This window comes from Melospiza georgiana, chromosome Z (assembly GCF_028018845.1).
Source record: "Melospiza georgiana isolate bMelGeo1 chromosome Z, bMelGeo1.pri, whole genome shotgun sequence".
NCBI classification, from domain to species: Eukaryota; Metazoa; Chordata; class Aves; order Passeriformes; family Passerellidae; genus Melospiza; species Melospiza georgiana.
The window spans coordinates 45,108,219-45,121,714 of record NC_080465.1 but is presented as its reverse complement, the minus strand read 5'-3'; the positions used below and the strand labels follow the sequence as shown (position 1 = coordinate 45,121,714).

Genomic DNA, 13,496 nt, shown 5'->3' with positions numbered 1-13,496 from the left:
TGTTTATCCCGGTGCTGCCTTTTAGAAAGGCCTCTTTCTGTGCTGAATAATAGAGAGCGCTGCAAGAGATTAAACCATTATAAAAATACTGTTTATGAAAATTCATCAGGAACAAGATATATTTTACATGCGTAACTGCACTAATGACCTGTATTGACATTCTGGAGGAATCGTGATAATTTCTGCAGTAAGTATGTTTACCTAATTTAGCAGTGTGTTTACTTATACTTGCTTAAAACTGATTAACTAATTTGTGTGCTTTCAGCTGTTTAGAGAGTAGCTAAATGAACACGTGTAATTTTAATGTATAGTGATAGTAAGTGTAGTCTTTTATTCATAAATGCCAGCATATATTTACCCCAGAAAGGTTAGTCTGAGCCAAATATATATTTCTATACATACTTACCTGTAGTCTACACTGACATGTCAGGCATGTATTGTATGCATGTTACAGCCATGAGAACTTGCTAATTTTATCTAGGTAAATAGATAGGCTACGTCAGATCCTTTAGTATTCCCTGGAACTGCTCCATTCTTGCTGGATTAAAAAAACCCAACAAAACCCTGAATGCTGCAGATGCCTGCAGTAAAGTTATTTAGCTATGAAAGGTATTATCTCTGGCATCTGCCATGTGTTAAAGAGAGGACTATAGGTAAGTGTGCAGCATAGCAAATAATTTATTCTAATAATCTCTTGAAGGTGACAGAGGACTTTATTTCAAGGAACAAATGTAGATGTCATACTGGTTCTCCAGAACTACATTTGTGAAATGTCTGAGAAATTCTGGATTTCAGTCAGGCATCTTCTGGTAAGAATAGTGTGTGTTAATTGTGGGCAGGCTAAGCTCCAGATATTTTTCTGAAATAACCATCTTTACTAATTTCTCATGAGTTTTGGAGGAGGGGTCTTATCAAAGATCTCATTAAAATGGTTTCCATGAATAATTGATAATTATACTTCTTTTGAGATTTGGCAATTGAAATATTTTTAAGTCAATCTTCACTGAATTATGTAATCATCATGTGAGAGTAGCATCACTAGCTGCAAAGGATGAAAAAGGATTCATGGTTTTCAATGTATGTTTGTGTTTTTATAATATGAAGTAATTGTTTACTGCTTCCTCCTTTTTCACAGTAACCTAACATAATTCCACTTGCTTTACCATATTTTCAAAATATTTAATACTGATAACATTAATAGTTACATTTTAAGTTCAGTATTGATCTTTTTTTTTTTTTTTTGCTAAAATGTTGTCTGGATATATTTACTTTTTCCATATATTTGAATTACTTTTATCATCACACTTGCTACTTTTTGAACTTGATTTACCTGTAGAGAAAAGAAAATACCATATTTTGGTTGCTGAGACATAATGATTTCCATAGTCATTCTCTCATGATTTCCAGAGTTGAGTCAATGCAGACTTAAATCATGTCTCCCAAACTGTTAATTGAGATCATTTAAAGAAGAGCATATCTAGAGGGGAAAGAAATCCAATTTATTCCTCTCACCCTGAGTCTCATGTATTTTCTTTCAGTAAGGTTTAAATGTTGGGACTAGAATTATGTTGTCTCCCTGAGTAGCAAGTACAGTCTGTCTACTTTATATTCATTACTTGCAAAAAGCTCCTTGAAAGAATATTAAATCCAAAATAAAGCATTCCAGATTTAGTAAGTGTAAGAAGTAGGGTTGTCATGCACTGTGATAATTTGTTTTAACAGGTTTTCTTAGGTCTTAAAAAAGCAAAGCTGAAGAGTGAGTTCTATGGAAGAACTGGATTGACATACCAGTATCATTGCTCAGTAGGAATATTTAGATCCATAGTACTAGCACATCTGATATTGGATGCTCTCAGATTCTGTGTCATTACTGGGACTCTGATGTGTTACAGTAGTGAAAATGAGGAAGAGTATGAGTAGCTAGCTACTAGCTGGTGTAGGACTTCTGCTTGCTCTGTGTGAGCTGTCCAGTGGACGAAGGGCAATGCCCTTTGCCTTAGAGTATTTCCAGGATTTCTTCACAGCAAGGTGAATTAAGGATCTCAGTCTGGGCTTTGAAGTTAATATATTCTTCTTATTCAATGCCAGAGCTGGCTTTTTCATCTCCTTTTAACCATTCTGTCTTAAGTAGATTCCTTGTCCCCAGTGGTTACTCCATAGCAGTCCCCTTGCTCTCCCTTTGCTGCAGCCCTGTGCTTTTGGCAAGTTGGTGCCAGTTCTCTTCTCCTTCCACCTGGACTATCTTTGGATCAGTTCCAGCTTCTCCTCACTACTTCTGATCCTGATGGAGGCTGGTGGTGGTCTGCATGGCCTGCCTCCGTATCTTACCTTGCAGTGCCCCCAGGAATTGCAGTGCAAGCACCGACTGTGCAGCACAGGATGGTTTTCCAGCCTACAGTCAGTCCTGGCCTGAACTGACGGGTGGACAAAAAGGGGACAACTGAAAACTACCCGCCCTGCTGCAGCAGAGATGAAGAGATGGAGCAGATAAAGTGTAGAAATACAAAAGCAGTTTTTACAAGTCTGTACCGCAGTGATCATACATAAACAACGATCCTTCCAGTGCGTGTTGTTGCAGGTCAGTACAGTGCAATGCAACAGAGACTGCTCCAGTTGAACAGCCGAAATCTGCCTGTTGATCCACACCTTTTTCTGCAGGCCTGTATGGGCTGCCTGGTATGAACCTGGGTTCACTTTACCCATTTTCAGAGTTATATATTGAGCCATTGGCTCTTAATGTATCTTGTCAGCTCAAAGGTATTGCTGTGCTAGCTCAGGTAGTCTGCAGTTAAAGCCAAACTAGCTTGTACTCAGCTGCTGGTGCTCTTCTGTGCACCTTCTTCAGAGATTATGGAAGCACAGCCAGCAGCAAGAGGAATATACTCATAGACAGTAGCCTTGTCAGAAATTATGCACAGGCCCATCCTTGTCTCAGTGTGCATGTCTCTGCCAAACTTTGGGCCTTCTCCAAGGCATCTCAAAAAGGAAACAGTTACAAAAATGTACATTGTTGAAATTGTATTTTTAATGTTTTCTAGAAGCAGTAGTAATCTTCCTGCTGAAATGTTCAGAAAAAACCTGGATCAGGTGTCCACCTTGAAAGATATTGAAGGCAGTGTATTAATATCTGGCAAAGTGTTACATAATTGAAAAAAATGGACCTAATATGCATAACATATTAGCCATCTGCATCTCCACTGAGGACAGGACAGGAGTGCTGCCTGCAAGGGTCTGTTACAAAGCAGAACAAATCTTTATGAAGATGAGCTGAAAAAGTTACCCATAAGCTTCTGCCTTCGCTCAGTCTGCGCAGAGTGTTCTTTTTGACAGACAGCTAAAGTGAGTTGTCGTGAGAGGCATGCTATGGGCATGTTTTTTAAAAGAAGCTTCCCTGTGAATTTTATGTGCATATGATAGGATGAGTATATGTTAAAGGAGCATCTCTGAAATCTGGCTGTGGCCGGCTGTTTTTTTGAGAAACCTTTTGAACGGAAATGGATTTGAGGCAACTTCTTGAGGACACCTTTGAAGTCAAATGCTCAAGTAAGGATTTTATGGATCAATTGTTTATATCCATGTTTGATTACCTAAAAGAAGAACTTGACATTTGTGAGAAAGCATTTCATAATGAAATTGAGGCTAACTGGAGCACTTCTAATTTTCAGTAAGTGAAAATTAGGCTCTCACACTGGAAATTTTTATTATAATTTTCATATTGCTGGTGGAAGTTTATCATCAGCTCTAGTTTTCCTTTTGTTTTGATAAATCTGATTTGTGTATAAAAAACTTAAACCCCTGCCCCCCAAGATTCTTTAAGAGGGGAAAACACCCAATCTGTGTGTTCTGTTTAGTTAGATGTCTAAAAAAAATTACCATGTTTCACCCCTCTTGAGACTTTGTACACAAGTACTGTACTTGGAAGAAGTCTGAGGTAGTCAAGCATATGCATCAACACCAGCTCTCATATTTATTTTTATTTAAATCAATTTCATCTTAAGTCAAAACCTGTGTGGCTACTGTCAATCACTTCATTCAGGAGGATGGTCATGTTTTGGTTCTATCCGAAACTCCTTTCATAACTCCTACACTAAAACATGCAACTCTTGCTAAACCGTCTGTTCACTAGAGATGACATTATTTTAACTTGCAGTCTCACCCCAAGGAGCCTGAGCCCAACCCCAACAAGCCCCTGCAGTCCATGCAGTCCTCTGTTCGCTTTTCATTTTTGGAGGTAAGCAAGTAAACTTCCATTGTTGATGTTTTCTTCTGCATCTAAAACTTAATGATCAAAACATATTGCAAAAGGAAAATTGAAAAATAATAAAAATTAAGTATGTGTCTGCCAAGATATGTTTTACTTGACCAGCTGCTTTTCTAAAGGTAGGTATTTTATGGAAGAACCCCCAGGATAATCTGTATTTTGAGACCTAGTATGCAGACTCAAGATACTAATGTATAATTCTGTGTTGCTTTGACTGCTTAGGAGGGTATCTGAAATTTTATAGGTTTTATAGGCTTCCTGTGATCATCATGATTGTGTTCTGTTATGTGAGAAGTTTAGAAGCTTAAGGTGCATTCAGAAATGAGGGTGATTCATGAAACACATAGTTATTTTTTGCTTAAGTGAGGGCTAGTAGTGTGCTTAGTGAGTTGAATGATTCAGAAGAACACAAAATCATATTCAGTAATTGGTAGGACTGTTTTGTCCTCAGGACTAGGAGGATTTTAAGCTTCACCTCTATTTCAGTAATGTTCTAGATAAGCCTTAACAGCCATATACAATATCCTTTTCACCCCATTCTTCCTTCAAATCCCATGTTTGTTGGTAGAAAATACTCTGTAATTCTTCCTATTATGTAAAATTATAATAAATTAATATGGATGGATGTTTCTGATACAGAAAACTTTTTTTCCTTCCTTCTTTTCTTTTTAGAGCAGGAAGTTGCTAGTCAGGGATCTCATCTGTGTCAGTCATTGATATTCTGCTCCATAGGGAAGGTAGTTTTTAAAATTAGTTACTAATAAGTCATCAATGGCTCATGGATTAAAAAAAAACCAAAACCAAACCACTTCTAATTTTGGTCAGAGGTCTCACTTGTTACTTTGAGAATAAGAACTACCACATTCTTAAATTATGTAATAAAGTATATTTGTGGGTTTTTTTGGTACAACTTCGAACAGAGTGTGACAGAGGTGAAGGTTGCTTGGATGTGTTAACCTGCTTCAGTATACTTTCAAGTTAAAACCAAATTAATAGGTGAGACCTCTTCTATCAAGGGTTCACATGACACTGAAAAATGGAGCAATGACCTAAAGACTTGATACATGTTTCTGAAGAAATATTGTAGTTTTTTTATATATTTTGTTTTGTTAGGGAAGGCATGGTATGAGAATCCCTTATTTGTGCAATTTTCAGTATGATTTAAATAAATACACTCTTTTCCCTCAGTGAAAACACTTTCATAATGTTTGTTAAATTATCAGCAAAATCATCAGCTGGTATAGAATGCTTGGTGAAATTAGTATTTTCCAATTTGGTCTTTATACAGCCAGAAAAATCACTTCTCTTTGTGGTGAAGGATGTGTTCTTTTTAAAATTTTCAGTTTTGTGGAATCAAAAAGCTGTATACAAATTTTACATTTTGTATGACCTGGATGACTTGCTGAACGGCCTCTGCAGATGTGTGGATGTGCTGCTGTGCAAACTGTGTGATAGACAAAGCCCTCAGTATTTTTAGAGCTCAGACCTTGTTTACCCCTCTGGGTGGCAGAGACTCCCAACAGTGCCAAGTTGGAGCTTTTCATCCTGTGATAGAGGATGTTGGGAGCAGACTTTTCAGATACTTTTTGAAGAAATAGAGTGGAAATTATTGTTAGTGCTTAATGTGAAGCCTCATCCCCTGATACGGCTGGAAAACGTCTAAGTTCATAGGGATTTTTCTTTGGTTCTTTTGTCCTGAAATTTATGTAAGGCTGCCAGAATGGTTACTTTTTCCCTGGAGTGAAAATGTTTAAAGTCTGATTAAATCTGAAACAGAGTGCTGTATTTATCTGTAGCTGGAGAGCTGCTGGTGTATTGAACATCAAATGTTTCAGTTATTAGTTACTCTTAAGCTTGACCTAGCATAGTGGAAAGATGAAATGTGTTGATTTTTAGGGTATATAAATAATTAGCATTTCCATTAGCTCAGAGTACTCCTGTATGTGGGAGGAGAGAAATTACTTCAGTGACACTATTTCTGCTTATATTCAGAAATGTTAACACGCAGGCCTTACCAGAATGACTGGATAGGGTTTTCCTGTGGTATCTCTCTCTCTCTCTGACATGCTGGCTCATCTCCCTCATGGCCTTTGACTTGCACAGCTGCTCCTTGGGCGGTTGTTTTTGTTGAAATTCTGCTTGTAGCATTTGTCACATACAGTAGTAGTCTAAAGGGAACCTCTTGCCAGCTAGATGATCATCTTTTTGAAATAAACAGAAGCATCCTGTGAATGGAAATACCTGCCTCCTGGTACAGTGTGAAGCTCTCAATTCTTTACTTCTGAGAGAGGGTGGGGGATGAAGTGGTAATTCAGATCTCAGAAAGATAGGTACACATTTACCATTATATTTTTATCTTTGGTGTGAGTCACCTGAAAACTTCCAACTGCTGTTTGGGGGAAAAGTATGTGCAGTTCTAGTACTAATAATTATAAGCAGTAGATTTGCAAGGAAAGAGAGAAGATGATGTAAATAACTGAGCACAGCTACTGGGATATTTAGGATCCTATGCTTCTAACATAAATTTAGTGTTTTTCTTTACTTTTGTCAATTTGAAGTCCTTTGTCACAGTAATGGGGAGTGGAGTGGGGAAAGTATTTGAAAAAGACCAGGAGGGAACACTAAGTGCTAGAAATTATAGTGGCTTCTAGTAAAAGCAATAAAGGAAATTGCAATACTAAATTAAAAAAAAATATAACAGCATGCATTTGAACCTGAAGAGTACAGAATGTTGATTGCCTACAAAAAAATCTTTTCATTCAACATTTTGCTTTCCTGATGTCACTGATACTGAGCTGGGGGAAAAACATCTCTAAGGCAGTTGATAGATAGCTCTTAGTTTCTACAAAAAAGAAAAGATTTTAGTGAATTTTCCAGAAAGCCTTCACTCAGGAGCGGGAGCATTGCCCATGTGTCAGGCACTGTACCGACACAAGTGTTTTTACCTGGCTAAGACTGGTGAAGAGGTAGACAGGATTCATTCTTAAGCTTTGAAAAAGAAAGCATCAAGTAAAAAAGCCCATATACTTTTTTTCTTAATGGTTAATTTTTTAAATAGACTCTTTAATGAAGAAGATCCAGTTCACCTGACCATATCTGCAGCTGAGTTGGCAGAAAGGCAAATCAGGATTATTATCTAAACCTTTCAGTAATGTAATCTGCTCTTTTGGGAAGCTTGTTGCTTCCCAATGCAACATTGTAAACACTGCATTTTACATAGGGTCATGTTGTCAAATGATTACGTATGTGTTACCAAGAGCAGCAATTAGAAGTATAACTGGCATGGATTAAACCTCATCCTGTGGCACTTTATTGAAAGTAAAACAAATGTCAGTGTCACAGATAGCTTGGCCACTTTTTGGTATTTAGTAGTAAGTTTTTATATCTGGAAACTGCCAAAAAATGTCGACACTTGTATTTTCTTTAAATGTAACCTGAATCTGTAATATGAATGAGTAATTATTACAAAGGGAGAATTAGTATGGGACTTTAAAATATAATTTTATACAAATAAAAATTCAATTATTAAATTTTATAAGAAACTTTATTTAAGCTGTATAAAATCATATACCAAATTGTTGAATACAGAAATAAAAGGTCAGTGTGTTCCTATTCTTCCAGTTTCTCTGTCTGCATCACCTTTTCCCCCCCCATGACATTCTGTATCTCAAAATCAGATAAAGACAGAAGGCTTAAAATAGCTACATTCTAACAACTGTATTGGCCTGTATTATGAAATCATCAATTAAATAGATGGCTTCTGTTGAAAAATGAACAGTAAAGTTTCTAGTGATTTCTTTATTGTTCTGAAAGTGAGTACGTTTAAAGAGCTTTTAAATGTTTTCTGGCTCTGTGTGATGCTGTGTGGGCATGTGGGGCATACACACTCATACGAAAGATGTAATGGACAGTAGGGATTTAATTTGCTGTTTGGTTTTTTCAATACTGAAGGCAATACTTTGTTTCTAAACTTAGCAATATTCCTGTAATCAGGAGGAAAGAGGTGTGCACAGTGTTGGTGTGTTGCACTGCCTGTGTGGGCTGGCTGGGCTGGGTCTCTTGGGGTGGCCGTGGGGCAGCTGGGGCAGAACTGCCTCAGGGGCTTGCACAGCCAGGCTGATGACAGAGGCCCTGCCCATTCAGTCCTTGGCCCTGCTGCCATGATCACGTTCCTGCCCTGTTCTCCGTTAGCTTGTGATCGTGTGGCTGCACCGAGCTGAGTCCCCACGGTGAGTGAGAGCAGGCCTTTGTCGGCAGCAAGGAGGGCCTAGGGAGCGCTTTTCAGCATGGGGGGACGCAGCGGCAGTGTGTGCTTGGACTGGCACTCTGCTGCCTTTGGCAGCACTTGCTGCCCACTCAGACCTCAGCAACAGCCAGGGTGACAGCTGTTACACATGCTGGTTAATGATTAAATCTGGTGTAAGCATACAGTCTAGGTAGACAGGGAATACTGCAAAAAAAGAAGAACTAGTACTCACTCCCTGATGAGGAGGGACTTGTGCAGAGACCTGATGTGATTCTCTCAAGCAAAATTGTCATAGAGGAGTTAGCTATTAAATTTTGACTCTTCTGGTCTCAGAGTAGTTGAACTTCTGTGTAATTTTATTATGGAACTGCTGCTTCATGGATTCATAAGGTTTTATAAAAGACAAGACATGTACACATCAGAGGATACCTCCTTTCTCTCCTCAGTGACATAACCTCCATACCCAAGCAGACATTTTTCTTTAAAGTTTATTTCCACCTTTGCTTTCTGATACCAGTACAAAGTACATTGACGTTAAGGTTATGCTGAAAGATGAAGCTGTGATTTGTTGATTTGTTACCCTGAAAAGGGAAATTCTTGGGAATGGCTGATGTGGATGAGTTAAAGATGAGTTAAAGAATCACTCAATTTTTTTCTTTAAAATGAGGAAAACCTGCTGTTTCATCTCTCAAGGTAATCTGATTAGTATTCATGAACATCAGCCATGAAGCACGAGTTCCTCAAGGTGAAATAAATTAATCTTTGGCTTTCTCCTCCAGAAGTAGTCTGTCTGCTCTGAAGTTACTTTTATGTCCTTGCTGTTCTCTTAACTCTTTTCGGGTCTATGTATTTAACCTTCTAAAACACTTTCCTCAGTTCTTTCCTATTTCTCCCATATTAAAACTTATGACAGGTCAAAGGGAGAGCTGTTTCCATTGGAAATTGAAAATGGAAAGTGAAAAACAATTTCATTGCACAATTAAGTTTTTTATGATGCAGAAATGAGTTTTGAGGATTGGTTAAATAAAAGCAGCCCCTTACTCAGCAGACGTCATCTCTTGTGTGCTCAAGCGTGCTATTCTAGCTTCAGCTTTTGAAATACTTTAAAAAGTTTTCTGTTTTCTGAGCTCTCTGGACTCACAGCGGAGGAGATTTTTGCTTGTGAGTTATCAGTATGTTGTTGAGTGCTAGTCTGCTACACGTGCATAAGCATACTGCTATGTAATGGCATTGCTCCAGTGTAAATGAGGGTTCAGCTGAGAACTGCAGGAGCTGCAAATCTGTCATCAGTGAGCATGGGGTCCCCTGGAGGTTCTTCACTATTTGTTTTCATCCAAGAGGGATATAGGGATGTGAATTTCTGATTCTGTTTGGGTTTTTTTGGGCTGGTGCTAAAGAAGGTGATGTTTTACTTGCCCCCCCCCACTGATGCAAATTCAGGGAGTATTGTTACCATAATGCTTTGTAAAGCTTCTGGAGCATGAAACTTAAGTTTTCTTTTATAATGAAGATTTGGCTTCAAGTACATTTTAAAAGCTCCCAGGACAAACTTATTTCTTCTATATGGCTTTGTCTTATCCACATAACTTTTTCATTTTATTTTGTGGCTTGTACTACTTGATATTGTTCTGCAGGAAGATTTAGGTATGTATTTTTTAGATCAAGTAGAGCAAGGAACAGGAGTGTCTGTCTAGTTTATAGGGACAGATGATGGAATTCTAGAAAACTTACAAAATAGAGATCTTTGCTTTAATCCTGTGGTTTTGAGTGGTTTTGTTGTTGGGGTTTTTTTGTTGTTTAGGCTTTTTCTTTTTTTTTTTCTTTTTTTTTTCTTTTTTTTTTTTTTTTTTTTGTTGGGAGAGGGTGGTGTATGTTTGGTGTTTGTTTTGTTTGTTTTGTTGGGGTTTTTTTATTTCATGTATAAGGTGCATCTTAAGAAAACAAGGAAGTTCTTTGTGACAGTTATTTTTTCTGGTAGACTGAAAGCTACAGACACAGAGCTCATCTGAATCATTTTAAATGCCAGTTTGTTGATCTCCTCTCCCTCAACTCTCATAAAAATCCTCCCAAAGTACTTGTGTGCTACTTTTATTAAATCTTCTGGCCTTTTGGGTTATATTTTATGTTTACCATTGAATGTTAAATTTTGAATTTAGTATGCTAGTCCTTCTAAGCAATTTGAAGAGGTAACATGAATTTGAATTTGAAAATTACAGTAATTTTGGAGTTGTGCTGTAATAGGGGAATGCTGAATCTGAAGATGGTTTTTATTTTTAGTTCAAAATACTGCTTGAAAAAATGGCTTACAAGTTTGAAGGCTGTGCAGTCATAGAAATTACCTGAATGGAGATTTCTTCTTGAACTGCTTTACTACTTCCTAAAACAGAACTACAATACTGTAGAAGTATTTCCCACTGAGATATTCCCTCATAATAATGCTTACTTTTACCTTAATTTGATGTGCTGCTTAGCTTACTTTGAAAAGTATTCATTGGCTAACCTATGAATGTTTTTTGTCTTAAACATACAGGTCTTAAACACAAATGACTTGGTATAGCCTCATTTTAAATCAAAACCTGACATTACTCTGTAGATTTTTTCCCCCACATTTTTAATTAATTGTTAAGCATAAGGTGTTAATACTTACAAAAAATATACCACACCTAAATCCAAAATTATAGGAAAGGAGGGATGATGACAGGGAGTTCTGTTGGGGCCACACAGAGACTAGTGAGCTCAGTACTGCATGCTGTAGTGTTAGGAAATCACTGCAGTTCAAGGAGGTGGTTACAATTTGAACAATTGATCTGCATTTAACATATGAAAATAACTCTTAAGATGTGTCTTGAAATGTATTGGAAGATGCACGGTCTTCTCCCTTCCTGTGCTGTCACACTACAGAGTTTCATGTACAGGCAAGTTACCTGATACCAGCCATCATAAGTTGCTGTGTGACTGCTCCTGTTGACGTCTTTGCTTTGCCCCTCAGGTGACATATTTGTTAGCAATGACTGAAATGTGCTGCTTTCAGCCTCAGCTGCTCTCAGCCTGCATGTACAATTCAAACTTTTGTAGTATGGCTTCAAAATTGATCTGATTGGGTAAGAATGCATTGAGTACATCTTGAATTTGATGTCCACTTACTGTCCAAAATGTGACCGACTGTAATCTGTTGCCAGTAATTTCTTGCAGATATGGAGAAATTGCTAGGTTAACCTGCCAATTGTCCTATATTTTTCTTGGAAATTTTTGTGATAGGGATGTCAGTGGTTCACTTTCAGCAGAAATATTTCTTGAGGTAATTCCACCAAAAATCACAAATTCTGCAGTCTTTTTTCAGTATAGTGACAAATCTCAGTTGGTCCTTGTGTGAGATGCCAAAGAAAAAAATCCTGCAGCTATATTGTTGAGAAGGAAATTCTTAACCTTGCTCAGTGCCAATGCTGCAGCATTATGTTGCATCTGCATCATTTTATTGCACCTTGATAAAAATAGATGCAGAACAGAAGCCAGCGCTGTGTGCATCAGCCCTCCCTACAACACACAGCTCCAGTAGAGGAAATGCTTTGGAACTCTCAAAGATTTTAAGTGAGTAATGCAGAAGAAGGAGTTGTATATTGAAAAAACACTGTTGTCCCTGCAGTGGCCTTTTATGAGGGCTTCATTATTTCTGTTTGTCCTGGACTGCCAAGCAAATTGTATTCTATTTGCCATCTGTATGGCAGTTGTCTTCTGTTAAGTGGGCAGTTTTCCTTATCTCTTCCATACCCAGTCCTCCCTCTTGGAGATACCTAGGCTATTGAATGTCACTGCATGACTGATAAGAACTACAGCATCCCATTGTGAGATGCTCTGCCCAGAGGGTGGAGCCAAGCATTCCTACCCAGATAGAATCTGGAGATTCTGGAACACCAGCGCAGCTTCTCCACTGGATTCCCAGAGGAACAGCTGCCTCTTCCACTGGATCTTCAGAGGAAGACTACACCCTTCTACAGGATCACTGCTCCAACAGAAACACACCTGACACTCCAGGAGGACTGCAGCCACAATTCCAATTGGACTGCTAACAACACCCTGACCCAGAGGGTGTCAAGTTGTGTTCTGAATCTGTCAGTGCTGTTTTAGTTTACTGCATTGTTTATGTTATCTTTTTATTTTCTTCCCTAATAAAGAACTGTTATTCCTGCGCCCATATCTTTGCCTGAGAGCCCCCCTTATTTTCAAACTTATAACAATGTGGAGGGAGGGGGTTTACATTTTTCCATTTCAGGGGAGGCTCCTGCCTTCCTTAGCAGACACCTGACTTTCCAAATGAAGACACTGTTGTATACAACACAACTTGTTGCCACTGCTGTGCTGGCTGAATTGCTTTGCCCTGAATGTCTTAGAGTGTCTTGCTTTGGTAATTGCTTATTCTTGAGTACTATAGAAGTGATAGATTCATGGCTGCAGACTTCGGAAAACATTTTAAAAATGAATATTTTAGAAACAAAGTGGTAAATAGGAATGAAAAAGCATGAGACTGAGCCCCCCAGAAGTAGAAATCTTCTCAGTCCTTTTGTTTTTTAGAGATCTTGTTTCTACTCTTGCTTGCAGCTAACCATTTCAGAAAGTAAGTACATGTGTAGGTTTCTAGCGGCAAAGCCTTGCAGCTGTAAAAAACTGGGGAATGTCACTAAACGGCTGTATTTGAGACTTTACAGTTCTTTCCTGATGCCAGTTGTGTTTGCTCTTGATCCATGAGATGTGTTAGTGCTCCTTACTGGCAGAGCTGTTCAGCAAATAGTCTCATGGCTAGTAACAGCAGAGCAGTTTTCCTGGATTTTGTGGGAGAGGGATACCTCATGGCGTGGTTTAGGGACACAGACTGATCAGCTATCCCTGTGTCTCCATCCCCTGGTATAAGATGAGATACAGCTGGGCTCTGGTAGGCGCACAGGGTGAATCTAGGGAATGTAGTCCTGAGCATCGCTGAGGAAGCATTTCCAC

General features: G+C 38.4%; 1 protein-coding gene across 3 annotated transcripts in view; it reads left to right on the top strand.

The window, feature by feature from the left end:
- Nucleotides 1-13,496, top strand: part of MAST4 (microtubule associated serine/threonine kinase family member 4) — a 276,965-nt gene that overhangs the window by 150,749 nt on the left and 112,720 nt on the right. Inside the window, exon 2 of one of the 3 annotated variants that reach the window (XM_058043350.1) lies at nucleotides 4,151-4,231. The exons of the other annotated variants lie outside the window; for them this stretch is intronic. Within the exon in view, the coding sequence (XP_057899333.1) occupies nucleotides 4,151-4,231 (81 nt within the window). The remainder of the gene's footprint in view (nucleotides 1-4,150; nucleotides 4,232-13,496) is intronic. 3 annotated transcript variants of the gene reach the window in all.